Below are 14,554 nucleotides of genomic sequence, written 5' to 3' on the forward strand. Positions count from 1 at the left end.
CGGCTCTGATTTCTTCTCCCGAGCGAGCTCGGCAGGAGACACAGGCGCTGGCTGCCCCGTCCGCTCTCCGCCTCCGCCGCGCCCTCCTCGCCCGGGATGGGCCCCCCCGCCGCCGCCGCCGCCGCCGCCGCCGCCGCCGCCGCCGCCGGATCCATCGCCTCCCGGCCGCCGCCGCCGCCGCCGCGCTCGCCCTGAAGCCCGGGCACCCGCGCGCACCGGCTGGCCCCGCAGCCTGGTCCCCCGGCCGCCCCGGCCCGCGGTCGAGCTGTCACGATGCAGCCACCCGCGCCTTCCCGCCTGCGGCTGCTGCTTCTGCTGCTCCTGTGTCCGGCGCACGTCGGCGGGCTGTGGTGGTGAGTCCTGCGTCTGACTGTCCCCGCGGGGCTCCTGGAGCTCGAAGGTGGGGACCTCGGGACCGATAGTGGGGCTCCGAATTGCGCTGCCGCCTCCTCCGGGCTCTACCTGCGCGCAGAGCGCAGCCGCCGGGCAGCTGGAGACGTGAGGGGGAGGTGCGTGCCGCTCCTGCCAGCCTCCTCCAGGGGCACTTCTGAACCGCCACTTAGATGTGCCCACCACCCCCCGCGCCCCCCTTACATTCTATTGTATTTCCCTCTCCTGTGTCCCACCCCAGGTTGTGCGCCCAATCCAGGTCACCGAGGAGTTGGCGGATGGGTAGGAAAGACATCGGGGAGACGGGCAAGATCTGTAGTCTGAGATCCGAATAAAAGAGTCTGTGAGGAGGGTTTTGGATTTAGGGGAGGAGGGCTGGACTGGGGGAAAAGAGGGGAACAAGGTGGGAAGCCGCAGGCAGGAAGACTCAAACAGCTGCTTCTTCCCCGCCCTGCTTTGCCCACAAACCCACCAGCTTCTGTCTGGGCTCCTCCAGAGTGGGCGGAAGGGGCGGGAAAAGGAGTGTAAAGGGGAAACTGAGTCAGAACCTTAGCTTTCTCTACTTCCTCCTCCCCGACCAAAGAGGAGGAAAGGCAGGAAGGGACCCAAGCGGATGCCCTTCCGTATGTAGGGGTCATGGATGAAAAACTGTGCAGCTCGGGACGTACTGGGAACCGTGGAGGGTCCTGGCGGAAAGGAGGGAGGCCTGGCCAGCCAAGGGTTGGGGACGTCTTCCCAGAGCTCGCCTCTCGACTTGGCCCTAGCTAGAGCAGACGCCTAGGCAGCTAAGGTTGAGGGAACTTTGAGTCTTGGGAGGTGGACAGAGGCTGGGGAGGTGGGTGCCCGGCCGGGACCGCTCAGAGATCCGGATCCCGTAGACTTTTTTCTCCTTCTCAGTCTCAGGAGCAGCAAAGACCCGCCCGGAATAGTTGTGTTTAGAGAGGAGGGACTTGGACAATACCGCTGGTGCATCAGCCAATCGTAAGAAGGCAAGGTCTTGTCTATTTGCATATCACCATGTCACTGGCTGGATTCTCTACCCTCCACTCCTCTCCTACCCCGGGATTTGGAAGAAGGGGTGGGGCAGGCAGATCCCTGTCTTCTAGCAAGATAGCTGGATGCCCACACAGGGAGCTGCTGGCCACCATCCCACTTCCATGATGTGGGAGAGAAGTCCCTCAGGGTGTCTCTGAGGGGACAAGGACGACCTAGGTCCTGGCTAGGGGACATGCGTCCTTTGATCCTGACTTAAAATAATGCAGTAGCAGCTTTGAAATAGACAGAGCTGAGATCTAATCTCCCCCATTTGTTAAGCCTGTGACTTTGGGCAAGCCACTTCTCCCTGCTCCTAGATGTCTCAACAGTAGGGTAGGGAGTCAGTCCCCCTAACTGGCAGGCTCCATAGGATTATGTGGGAGGACCTACAACATAATTGGACATTAGGAGGTGCTCCTAAATGTAAGTCTCCTCCTCGACACCCCAGGTTCCGGTCAGAGTCCCCATGGGTGAAAAGGGGGATTAATTTAAATGTAAAATCCAGGGTCCCCAGCAAAATTTTGTAAAGGGATCTCTATCTCGTGTTCCCCGTGCACATCTCTCCTAACTTTGCCCTTCCTCAAGGTATGGGGACAGGGGTCTCTCCCTGATGGCTGTTGCCTTCCCTTCCGCCTGCCCCATTTGTCCCAATTTTCTCATCCTGCCAGTTAAAAATACCACTTCCTCCATGAAGCTGTCTCTCTGTCTTCCCTCCCTTGCCTTCTCTGTGCTCCCACTGCACTCCATGCATTGGGCAACTATGCCAGTTATGCATTTTACCATCTTGCATTTTACCATGCAACCATCTCCTCTTGGGTCTCTTTTCCCTGCTCCTGGAAGGCCAGGCGTTTGTCTTTAGGGCCTTGCTGAAGACTGAAGGTGCCGGGGACAGTTTTATGGAGTGTTGCTGAGTTCATCTTTCTGGGGTTTGTATCCATGGGGGTTCCTTTGTTTAGGAAGGGCTGTTGGGTGGGAGCCACACCAGAGGGAGAGAGACTTGGTCCCTTGGAGCCTGACCCTGAAGCTGGAAAGCAGGGAGTGGGGGAGGAGGTGAGGAAGGCAGGTGTGGGAGAACACAGAGGCCTTCATGGCCACAGCTGCAGGGCGAGCCGGGTGAAGAGTGAGGGGTTGATAAGGTGTCTGGCGAATGCCTCACTCAGATGCTTCTGAGAGGCTCCTGTCATTCCTTGCCCCCCACCCCGGAGGCTTCACCATAAGTAAGAGCTTCTTCAGGCCAGGAGATTCCAGGCTGCTTCCTGATGTCTAGGATTGGTTTGCTGGACCTCTTCTCTCTGCTTCTCAGAGAAGTCAGGCCAGAGCTCTAGCGGTGGACAGGAAAGCAGCTAGCCTTGCAGTAGCCCACTTAAGTCCAGGCTGATATTCTAGCAGCAGCCAGGCTGGGAGGAGACAGGACCCCAGGAACTCTGAGCGACTGGACTGTCCCGGTTAGGAAAGGAGGGTCCTGGAGGAGAGCGGCCCAGGCCCTGGAATAGGCTCAGGGACCTGGCTGCAGGTCCCGGAGAAGTTTCCCTTCCACTTTCTTTCCCCCTCCCCCATCTTCTCCGATGCAATGCATGCTTTCTAAACTCTGCCTCTGGCCTCTGTCTGTCTCTCTCCCATCTGTAACCATATCTTTGTGAATTGCAGAATCCCAGATTCCAGGACACTGGCCAAGCTCTCTTGAGGTCATCTTGTCCAGCTTACTGCCTCCAGGCCATCCAGCCTATGCTCTGGCCCTGACAGACCCCATTCTGGTCATCAGCTCCCACCTCTCCTATCCTGCTCCCTGCCCCCCTTCCATCCTCCCCCAGGAAGCTCTTCTCAATGTCTGACCCGTCTTTATTTATACCTCCAATCAGTGGATGTAGAAAATAGCTCACTCTCACAGAATAGCCTGATCAATCTCCCTTCTTCTCCCTTCCTCTTTCCTCTTTCTGTTTTATAGTTTCTATGAAAGAAACTCACCCTCCCCTTGTTCCACTAGGAAAAGCACCACTCGGTCTCACTCCCTTCCCCCATCTCATCTTGCCTCCCTTCCCTATGGAAACAGGAACAGATGTCTAGGACAGCCTCACCTCTGGTCCCTCGGGGAAGCATGGAAAGGACCCAGGTTTCTTCCTGATACTCCGGTTTTCCAGTTGTGACCCCCCCCCACCCTTTCCCATCCCCTCTTCCTCTGGGGCCCCTGACCCTTCGTGGGCACTCCTGTGGCTGGCCCCAACAGGCTCAGGATGGGGCGGGGGTGGGGTGGCCATCCAGCCCCCCCTCCAGGCCTCCCGCCTTGGCAGCTTCCCCTGGAGGGAGACAATGGGGCTGTGAGCAGAAAAGGGCAGGGGCAAAAGGAGGCTGGCTCGGTCCAGGCCAGTGCATGCCCTGAACCCACCAGAGTCCTGGCACTGTGACATTTCCTGTGGGGTGCAGCCCCCTCCTGCCCCGTTGTCATCAGAAGCCAGGAGTTGGTGGGGCGAGGTCAGTGGGAGGCTTGATCATCAGGGCCCAGTAAGGGGGATTCCAGAGTGTGTACTTTGATGGAGAAATCCAGCTGTGGAGGGGATGAGGCGAGGGTGGGGCGGGCAGCCAGGCCTTGGTCAGGCTGGCAGTAGGGCACCCAGCCAGCCAGAGCAGGAGGCGCTGGGGAACGCAGAAGCCGGCCCCTGGGGGCTGGAGAGGGTGCCCTCTAGCCTGCGCCTTCCTTCCTGCGGTGGGCGCGGGGGTGCGGGGGGTTGGGGTGGGTGGGTGAGATCTTGGGCGCTTCCCCTGGACTGCCTGAGGAGGAGCTCAGGGAGGGAAAGGTCGCTGGGAGGGTTCTTCACCCGCTTTCCACCTGGCCTCTTTGGCTGGTTTCTCCAGCTCAGAGCCCTCGGTTTAATCCAGAAATTAGATCTAGAAAGGACTTAGAGATCATCTGGTCCAATCTTCTCACTTACAGTGAGAACTCTAGCCAAAGCTCAGGGACAGGAGGTGACTTGCCCAGGGCCCCCCAGAATGCAAGTGGCTGAGGGTTGGGACCGGGAGCCCACCTCCTGCTGAGTACCACACCCTTATGTGCTGTGGGGCTCAGGAAAGGGGGGTACAGGGCCTTCCAGGGGCCCCTTCTGCTTCCCCATCCCCAGCCTCACACAATGCTCCCCACCTCAGCGTGGGAGAGCAGAAAGCACATGGCGGAGGCCCACCGCAGCGGATGGTCACCGTGTCCATGCCTTTGCCTCCCACAGCCCCGACCAATGGGAAGCCCTCTTCTGCCGTGAAGTCATTCAGGGCAGGGAAAGCCCCTGCCTCTTCCAAGAGCAACGAGGAGGAGAGAAGTGTGAGGAGGGTGGGAAGGGCAGCGCCCAGGACGGGGCAGAGAGAACCAGATTGGGCTGGGGTGGTGGGGGGCCGTGGGGAGGCAGGGGTTAATGGAGCTGGGGCATCACTGGCTTTGATGTGGTGGTCGGGGAGGGGGTAGGGACGGGGGGGGGGAGGGGGACCAGTAATTACCGAGTTAGACAGAGCAGGACAGGACAGGCGGGCCGGGCACAGGCCCGGGCCCAGCTGCCTCAGCAGCCGTCAGGCAACATTTTTCTGCCCCTTCTCCACCACCCACCTCCCCCCACCCCGTGCAGCCCCCGCCCACGGCCCCAGGGCTCAGGGCTCCCTCTGCTGGCTCTTGGGAGTGAAGGTCAGACTAAGCAGTGTGAGGAACTAGTGGGGGGCTGGCTGAGACCCTTCAGAGGAGCAGGCGTCAGAAGGACCTGTGATCCTCTTGGCCTCAAGAATCCACGAGCACGGAGCGCTCGATGGGGAAGGGAGGGGTCCTGGAGGGTGCTCCTGGTCCTCCGGCTGGGCTGACAGGGGAGGAGGAGACACTGGGATCCAGGCTAAGTAAGGGCAGAGAGTTGGAGAAAAGCATGTTCTTGGGAATTCCCAAACGCTGCCTGATCGCCGTGTGCTGTGCAGGCCCGGGAGATGATTAAGGGTGTGAATGGGAAGACAAAACACTTGTGGAAGGCCACTCTCCGGACAGGCTCTTTTCACATGGAACCTGGGAAGTAGGCAGGCATTATTTATTTCCATGTTACAGTTGAGGACACCGAGGCTCAGAGGTTAAGTTTCGGCGTCCGTTCAACCAATGATAAGTGCCAGCTTCCCTTGCTAGGGACTTGCTAACATCATAGAACCGGCAAACGGCAGAGCCCAGATCCAAACCCAAGTCCGATGGATCTTCAAGCCCCTGAGTGTGTTCTGCTAATGACACTTACTTCTTCCTGAGGGCCTTGTCTCAAATGAGTTCATATCTCATTGGAGAGAGAAGACAAGAAAACATGACAAAATAATTATGCCCCTCGCAGCATAACAAGCACCCCACTTGGAGTGATGCAAGTGGGGGAGGTCAGTGAGGGCTGGGGCCCAGGGGAGGCTCCTTAGAGCAGGTGGGATCTGAGGCGAGTTTGGAGAGGTGTTGGGTGAGACTTTGATGACTTAGGGGTGGCGACGGGGAGGCTCTGAGTTAGCCAGCGCCGCTCAGAGGAAGGGCTATGTGGACGACGGCACGCGAGGCCACGCAAGGTATCCGAAGACCTCAGGCGGCCGTTTCCTCCAGTCCCTTTGGTTTTTAAAATATTCACCTAAATTGCTCGCAGCGGGGATCCCTCCACTGAGTGGCCAGGGTCAGTCACCTCTCTTCTCATCTTGCTCACCTGTACAATAAGGGTGAAGTGGGTGAAGCTGGACTAGAGTATCTCTGACATTCTCTTCCGCCCTCTGAATCCAGAGATGGAGAGGTAAGTTAGGCCAGAAACCCGGGCCTCCAAGGCCTCGATCTACAGATGTTGTCAGGAGGAACTGGCTGGCCCCTGAGGCCACCTCCCTTGGCTACTTATTCTGCCAGCCAAGGTCCCCGGGAGGGAGCTCTTGGCACAGCGCATGCCAGCTAGAATGGCCAGACCCCGGCTTGTCCCATCTTGTCTACACGCTGATTTCTTTTAGGGCTAGCCTTGTTTTTTTCTATGCCCAGGAGTGGCTATTTGTTTAGGATCTCAGATCCTACGTGTTATATATTATATATTTCCTACCACCACTGTGCTCCAGCCACCACCCCCGCTCCAAACACGCAGATGTTCCCAAACGGGCACATGCCTCTCTGGGCTGATCTCAGACCAAGGCTAACTCAGAGGCCCCGACAGCAGAGTTCATCCCCTAAGGAAGCAGAAAGGGAAGGAAGGAGGGTAAAGGAAGAAGGGAGATGGGGGAGTTCTTTCTTGATGCTGTTAAAGATGGTGTTAAAGTGAGAGGGGATATTCAAGCCTCGCTTGCCAACTCCTCATTTTTCGGAAGCCCAGAGAGGGAACCGATTTGCCCAGAGTGGCTCAGCTCGCCCAGAGCTGACAGAGACCAGGGTCCAAAAGTAAGGCCTGTTGTTTTGTCCAACGCTCCTCTGCCAGTCTCCTTCCGAGTTCCCTTTCCTGTGACTTGAAGATGGGAGTGAGGACAGGAGGGCAGGGAACAAGCCAGTCCCTTGGGATTCTAGCTGCTACTATTACCCATCCCTCCTCCTGCCTGGCTTGTAAACAAGTCTAGTTCCCAGGCAGCCAGCCAGCCTGGGGAGCCAGACCCGGACCAGAAACTGACTCTGGGGCAGCCCCTCAACGCTGTGAAGGGCCAGCCAGCCCCACCTCCTGGCGGGTCCTGGCCCTCATGCTCCTCCTGATTCCTCTCCTATCTCAAGCTCCTGGGAAAAAGACAAGGTCAAGAGGTTTTTCACTTTCTTGCCTGCATACCCACACCATCTCCGACTTTCCTAGTGCAGGAGGAGGGAGGGGAGAGGGATAGGGCAGAGTAACCTTGGGAAGATAAGGCCAGTCAGCCTTGGGAAAGCGGGGGGCAGGATTGGGGAGGGGAGAGTGGGGAGCTTAGCAGCATGGGGGTGGGCTGGGGAAGATGGGTTTGCAGGGCCCCCGACTCCCAGGTGGAGTTCTGGACATGCAGGTGGCAGAAGAGGAGCTGGACAGCTGTGGGCAGGCCTGCTTCCCTGCCTGTGCATGCAGCTGGGGAAAAAGAAAATGTTTCAGGAAGCTAATTAGGAGTCATGAAACCACGTGTGGACAGGGGCCTGGGCTCAAGTGAGGACCTTCTCCTTAGATGGCTCATTCATTCATTCAAAAACATGTATTAAATGGTATTCATTGTAGTATTATAGTATGTTCATAATATGCAAAGTTTCATTAAAAAATGGGAGGGGGAATGCAAATTAAGTAGCTACAAATCTGCCATGGGAGACAAAAGAAAATGACAGTCCTAACTCTCAAGGGGTTCACTCCGGAGTCTTATCTGCCGACCTCGTACAACCATGCTGGAAGCTGCCCCCCAATCCTTGTTGTCATGAAGTGGGATAAGTAGGTGGAAGGGGGAAGGATAGAGAGAGAGAGGGAGAGACAGAGACAGAGAGACAGGTAAGGACAGGGTTGGGGCTGGACCTTCCCAGGGTACAGTTGGAACGCAGCGATGGGCAGGTCCTAAGCATGGAGGAAGGAAGAGGAAGAAGAGGAGAGAACCTTGGCTCCTGGACTACTTGGGTAGGGGTGATGACAATATCCTGATAGGGTGGTGGCGTGTGTGTGTCCCAGGGGGTGGTAGGAGATCTTAAAGGACTGAGCTTACACATCTTCTTGCAACCACATCTTCAAACACCTCACTCCTCAGCGTTGAGAAGTTTTAGCTTAAGACCTAAATTCCTCCTGCTGCTATGTAAGCCCATTACATCTCCTTGCTCTGGGGCCAGAACGTGCCTGGTCAGCATGTACCTGCAGAGCAAATGGGGACAGTGGGGCAGATGCACATGAAAGCTAAGCTGAAAAGTAGGCCATCTTGACCTTTGGCACCTATCCACCAGTGTTTTCCTCTACCTTTTCTATCTCTTGGTGCCGCTTCTCCCCACCCCAAATTTTATTCTGCCCTCCACTAAAGGATTTTTGAGTGGTTTCAAATTACCCTCAGCCCCCAAGTGCTCAAATAAGAGCAATCCAATGAAAGTGGTTCCACCCAGGTGTCAGTACCTGGCCAGTATAACCTTCAGGGGTATGGCAACCAAATGGCAGCGCTCTCCTCAGAAGGAACGAAGGCTGAGGACGGAGGGATTTCTGAAAGTGTGTGGAACTTCTCAGAAGGTCTTTACCTACCAAGCCGAACAGCATCCCCTTCCCCAGTCACCCCCGTGCACAGGGCTTGGCTTGCTGCCATCCTGCTCTGAAAAGGTCACAGACCCTGGAGCAGGAGAAGGGTCCGTGTCACTTACTTTACAACAATGCTTCAGAGACTCAGCCCCCAGTTCCTGCCTCCTGCTCTCCTGTTCAGGGAAACAGGGGATCTCAGGACGGGAGGGCCCACTTTAGAGATCAAAGCTTCACCTTCCCATTTGACAGAAAGAGAAATCGGGGCTAGAGAGAAGGTATGACTTTCCTCGGAGGCTCCATTGCCCAGCCACTCTAACATCCTGTGGCTTTCTGGATCTCTGGGATTGCCACTACTTTCCTAGCATCAGGGCTGATCAGCTGACACATTTCCAGCTTGTGGTCCACTAAGTCCAGATCCTTTTCTGTCACTGTCTACTTTTCTTTGGTATCTCTTTATGATATATGCTTTCTTTTCTTTGACAGCCTTCTTGATCTTTCTTCGGTTAATTTCCTCCTTGTCTCCCTTTTGGGCTAGGCCCGTTGAATTTTAACTTTGGCCTACCTGGTGCCAGGTGCCTTCACCTTGAGTCAAATTCCGTTAAGGATTTATTAATGAAGATGTACGCAGAAGGATAGGACTGAATCCTTGCTCTATAGCAATTTCAGCCTAGAACCTAGTTAAGAGGGGACACACAAATGGAATAGTAAGAGAACCAAACAGGATAACATCAATTTCAGTTGCAGGGAGGTGGTGGGGGAAGAGGCGTGCCACGGCTCCTGGCTGTGGGCTGGGCAGGGCTGGTCTCCCTCCCCCTCACCCAAGGTCTTTGAGTTACACCCCTGATCTGCTGTTCTTTGCTTCCCAGGGCCGTGGGCAGCCCCTTGGTCATGGACCCTACCAGCATCTGCAGGAAGGCACGGCGGCTAGCAGGGCGGCAGGCTGAGTTGTGCCAGGCCGAGCCGGAAGTTGTGGCCGAGCTAGCGCGGGGCGCCCGGCTAGGGGTTCGAGAATGCCAGTTCCAGTTCCGCTTCCGCCGCTGGAACTGCTCCAGCCACAGCAAGGCCTTTGGGCGCATCCTGCAGCAGGGTCAGTGTGGGGAGGAGACCAGGAGGGGGCTGCTTTCTCTATGCTGGGGGATCAGAGGAGAGGGTGGAGGTTTGGGTAGGCTGCCTGAGCCCCACTTCTCCCACGGGTCAAAGGGCACCCTGCCCTGATCCTGTCTCCCAACCCCTCATCACACTGCCTGGCCCACCGCATTCCCCCAGGACCCAGCTTTTGTCCTGCTGTCTGACTGCCCCTCCCCGCCCCCGCAGACATCCGGGAGACGGCCTTCGTGTTTGCCATAACGGCCGCGGGCGCCAGCCACGCGGTCACGCAGGCCTGCTCCATGGGTGAGCTGCTGCAGTGTGGCTGCCAGGCGCCCCGCGGCCGGGCCCCGCCCCGTCCCCCCGGCCTGCCAGGTACCCCTGGGCCCCCGGGCCCCGCGGGCTCCCCCGACGGCAGTGCCGCCTGGGAGTGGGGAGGCTGCGGCGACGACGTGGACTTCGGGGATGAGAAGTCGAGGCTCTTTATGGACGCGCAGCACAAGCGGGGACGCGGAGACATCCGTGCGTTGGTGCAACTTCACAACAATGAGGCCGGCCGGCTGGTGAGTCTGGGCAGGGATGTATAAGGGTGTGTGTGTGTGGAAATGCGTGTGTGTGGATAGTTTTGAAAGGATGTGGCAGAGTGTGGTATGTGTGGAGGACTGAGTTTGTGGAAGGGTGTGGGGAAGTGAGGGTGTGAGTGAGGGTATGCAGTGTAGGAGTTCGTTAATGTGTGCAGGGGAGCCAGCGGACCACTTGGGAAGATGGGCTGGGGGCCTCGATGGGCATGTGGGAGGGGAAGTGGCCAGCCTAGAAGAGGGAGTTACTTGGGGGGCCTGGGAGGGCCTGGGGCTGATGGCCCAGTGGGCAGGGTAGGGAGGGGAACACCCAGGGAAGAGGACCCAGGGCCTTTAGGGACCTAAGGTAGGGAGGACGTACCTCTGAGACAGGACATGTGGGGCAAAGCTTGGGGTAGGTAGGGAGCTGGCTGCCAGGGCAGGGGCCGAGGAGAGAGACAAAGGCTGGGGATGAAAGAAAGGATAGAGGCGAGGTAAAGGTATGGGGTCTGGAGGTAGGGGAGCCGGGAGAGGTGGGGGAGGCCTGGAAATGGACTAAACAGGTCCAAGGGGAAAATGGGCTTGGAAAGGAGTGAAGAAGTAGATCCAGATGGTAGAAGGGGCTCAGGCAGAGGCCGGAAAGCTGTGATTGAATCTGGGCACTTAACGGGCTGCCCAGCAATCCCAGACCAGTCCCTGTCCAGAGCCCTGGCAGCCTCTCCCCTTCCCTCTATGATGATGAGGGTCCCATGAGCTCCTGTTTAGGGACTAGAAACAGTCTGAATCAGATGTTTACAGGAGGCGATGGGGGGAAAGAGAAGGGGCCTGGGAGCGGGAGGGAGATATACACGTCTGGAGATCAGGTTGGCCCCTGGACTCTGAGCTTCCGGAAATGACCTTCCTGGGGCATCTGACCCCTTAAATCTCCAGTGGGGTTGTGAGTCTTCGACCCCAGCTTCAGACATAAATAGTGAATAAAGGGCAGGACTCCTGGGTTCCAGTTCTCAGTAGTGCATCCACAGTGGGCCCTCCTACCCCGTATGCCTCAGTTCTAGGTTGTGCTAGGGACCCCCCCCCACACACACACACATCCTATGTCTTCTAGGGTTCTGGCCTGAGGCATTGGGCAGGGGGGTGAGAGGGGGACCAGAGAGGAATGTCCAGACAGGCCCACATACCTGTCGGAGAGGGTTGGGGAGGGGTGGTGGAGACAGAGCCCAGGCGGCCTGCTCTGCCTGGGGCCCTGAGGAGCAGGAATGAGGGGGTTGGCCTGGCAGGAGGAACAGGGTGAGAAGCTGCCACCTTCCCCACCCCCTCCCTCCAGGGAGAATCTCTCCCCTGCTGTCCATTATGCTTTCTCCCCCATTCCCTGGCTTTGGATCCTGGAACCTCTACGCTGCATACTGACCCCCACTCCCCACTTCTCCTACTTCTCCATCATTCTTCCTCCTCCTCTCCGCGCTGTGGGGCCCTTGATTTCCTTTTGTTTGGTTGGTTTTGGTCTGCTCTCTTCTTTCTTTCATCCACCACCCTCCCCACCTTATTTTCTGTCGGTCTTCTGGGCCTTGCCGCGACCCGCCTTCCGGATCTGTCTCCATCCGCCCGCTCCTCTGCTCCCCGCAGGCCGTGCGGAGCCACACGCGGACCGAATGCAAGTGCCATGGCCTGTCGGGCTCATGCGCGCTGCGCACCTGCTGGCAGAAGTTGCCCCCGTTCCGCGAGGTGGGCGCGCGGCTGCTCGAGCGCTTCCACGGCGCCTCGCGTGTCATGGGCACCAACGACGGCAAGGCTCTGCTGCCTGCTGTCCGCACGCTCAAGCCGCCGGGCCGCGCTGACCTACTATACGCCGCCGACTCGCCCGACTTCTGCGCCCCCAACCGGCGCACCGGTTCGCCGGGCACGCGCGGCCGCGCCTGCAACAGCAGTGCCCCGGACCTCAGCGGCTGCGACCTGCTGTGCTGCGGCCGCGGCCACCGCCAGGAGAGCGTGCAGCTCGAGGAGAACTGTCTGTGCCGCTTCCACTGGTGCTGCGTAGTGCAGTGCCACCGCTGCCGCGTGCGCAAGGAACTCAGCCTCTGCCTCTGACCCGCCGCCCGGCTCCCCAGACTGCGCTCAGAGCCGCCTCTCGGCACCTGCGGGACCTCTGGGCGCCAGCAGGGGGCGTTGCCAGCTTTCCCCTGGGAAAGTCCATCTCCCCGGCCTCTCTGGAAACTATGAGGCGGTGGGGCTTGAGATATACGCCCGCTCATCAAGGCCCAGGGCACCGGAGGAGCCTCCAAGGGGCTCTCCCGGAGGCTTCTGGGGGAGACTGTACAAACCTTCTCTCTCCTCGGCCCCCACATAGAAACCAAAGAGCCAGTTTCTAGGCCTCGGGATGCGGGGCTTCTCAGAACTGCTGGCCATGGGGTGGGTGGGTGCATTTAGTATCAATAAAAATATTTAAATCAATACGACTGGGCCCATAGTTTGGAGGGGGGGCTGCCATGGGGACAGACTCTGAAAGCAGTGAGTAAAGGGAGATGTTTTTTTGTTGTTGTTGTTGTTTTTTTTGCGGTACGCGGGCCTCTCACTGTTGTGGCCCCTCCCGTTGTGGAGCGCAGGCTCCGGACGCGCAGGCTCAGCGGCCATGGCTCACGGGTCCAGCCGCTCCGCGGCATGTGGGATCTTCCCGGACCGGGGCACCAACCCATGTCCCCTGCATCGGCAGGTGGCCCCTCAACGACTGCGCCACCAGGGAAGCCCAGGGAGATGGTTTTGATAGAATTAACCTCTCAGGGGTCATCACCCTGGTTCCCCATCTTCCCCCTACCGGACCGGGCTAGCCTTCTGGCAGCGAAGAGTACCAAATCTCTCCCTTGGCATTCTTCTTGTTCTCTCTAGTACACATCTAGGGCTTGAATCTGCAGGCTGGGGGAGAACTAGGATGCCTCTTTAAAGGAGCGGACTGAGAGGGTCTAGGGAAAGAGGACCAGAAGCCTCCAGTGGTGTACTCAGTTCTCACTACAGCCCTTGTCCTAGTTCTGGGGCGGTGGAGGGGGGGACACCTTTATCTGTCTTTCTGTTTCTGTGGCCCCTGGGGAATTCGAGGGTAGACTTTTAGGGCCACGCAAACTCATAGGATTAAAGCACTTTATAAACTGTAGAATGTGGTGAAAATGTTATTAGTAACATCAGATTTTGTTACCATCAAAACTAACTTCACCCCCATTAACATTGAAAAGACTGCCCAGAATGGCATTTCCAATCACACTTAGAGGGAGATGAAGCAAAGTTGTCCCGAAGTTTCTCTTGGCATCCAATCACATTTCCTTCTTTCCGATTCCTCTCAGAAAGCTGATGGTGAGGGTAAAGGGACAGAAGAAGGATTTGGGGTTCTGGGTTTGCCAGAACTGGGCCTCAGGCCCCCATCTAACTCCAGAGAGAATGAGAGAGGGTATAGCCCAATGGCTGGGATTCAGAGCCCCCAATTTTCCCACAGTCAAAATACTGCAGTGGGGAATGACTCTCCCATCAAGGTATGCAGGGCAAAGCATGAGAATTAGATTCAGACACTCTGGGTTGGAAACTAGTGCTGCTGCTTAGAAGTTTACAGTATAGGCCATGTTAGCCTCGGTTTCTTTACCTATGCAATGGGAATATCATTCTGTTTCAGTTATCCCTTGCTGCATAACAAACAACCCCAAAGTAATTACTTCTCATGATCCTTTAGGTCAGGAATTTGTCAGGACTCAGCTGCATGGTTCTGCTCCTTATGAGAGAACTATTGGCTGTGGTCATTCACTTGACTGATTCTGCTGGTGGTTCGGCTGGGCTGGACAGTCCAAGATGCTTCACTCATATATGTCTAGTGCCCCAGAGCTCCTCCAGTGGCCTCCTCTCCATGTAACTAGCTTGGGCTTCCTTATGACATGGTGGCCTCAGCGTAGTCAGACTTCTTACATAAGGCTGGCTTTCAAAATAGACTGTACCAAACTTGAAGGCAGAAACTGAAAGTCTCTCCTTAAAGTCCAGGTTTAGAAGTTACCCAGCATCACTGTCACTCCTTTTTGGCTGACGCAAGTCACAGAACCAGCCAACAGTCAACGGAAGGGGAAACAGACTCCACCTCTCAATGGGACAGAGGTAAAGAATTTACAACCATCATAATCTATCCACATCCTCATAGAATTGTGGGAAGGATTTTTTTGAGATATGCAAAGCGCTTAGCATTTGACAATAATTTGTGACAAATTTGTGTTTAATAAATGGTAGTTACTGTGAGAAAGGGGATAGAGAGCTGATGCTTTTACAGGCGTCGGGCAGGCCCTGATTGCAAATGAAGATACCCAACTCAAA

General features: G+C 56.9%; 1 protein-coding gene across 2 annotated transcripts; it reads left to right on the plus strand.

Moving 5' to 3' along the window:
• Positions 1-225: 225 nt before the first annotated feature.
• Positions 226-12,667, plus strand: WNT6 (Wnt family member 6). Of its 2 annotated transcripts, none has more exons than XM_067027553.1 (4): positions 226-353; positions 9,443-9,663; positions 9,891-10,225; positions 11,843-12,667. In XM_067027553.1, exons 1-4 carry the CDS (start codon positions 274-276, stop codon positions 12,302-12,304), a joined length of 1,098 nt encoding a protein of 365 aa, XP_066883654.1. In that variant the 5' UTR covers positions 226-273; the 3' UTR covers positions 12,305-12,667. The 2 variants fall into 2 exon arrangements, with proteins under 2 accessions (XP_066883654.1, XP_066883655.1); XM_067027554.1 differs by lacking the exon at positions 226-353 and adding an exon at positions 2,268-2,351.
• Positions 12,668-14,554: the final 1,887 nt, after the last annotated feature.

The sequence above is a fragment of the Kogia breviceps genome, chromosome 2, assembly GCF_026419965.1.
Source record: "Kogia breviceps isolate mKogBre1 chromosome 2, mKogBre1 haplotype 1, whole genome shotgun sequence".
Taxonomy (NCBI): Eukaryota; Metazoa; Chordata; class Mammalia; order Artiodactyla; family Physeteridae; genus Kogia; species Kogia breviceps.

Coding starts and splice junctions, on each gene's coding strand:
- WNT6 (XM_067027553.1), top strand. CDS start 274: ATGCAGCCACCCGCGCCTTCCCGCCTGCGGCTGCTGCTTCTGCTGCTC. Junction 354..9,442: donor CACGTCGGCGGGCTGTGGTG/GTGAGTCCTGCG, acceptor TTTGCTTCCCAG/GGCCGTGGGCAGCCCCTTGG. Junction 9,664..9,890: donor TGGGCGCATCCTGCAGCAGG/GTCAGTGTGGGG, acceptor CCGCCCCCGCAG/ACATCCGGGAGACGGCCTTC.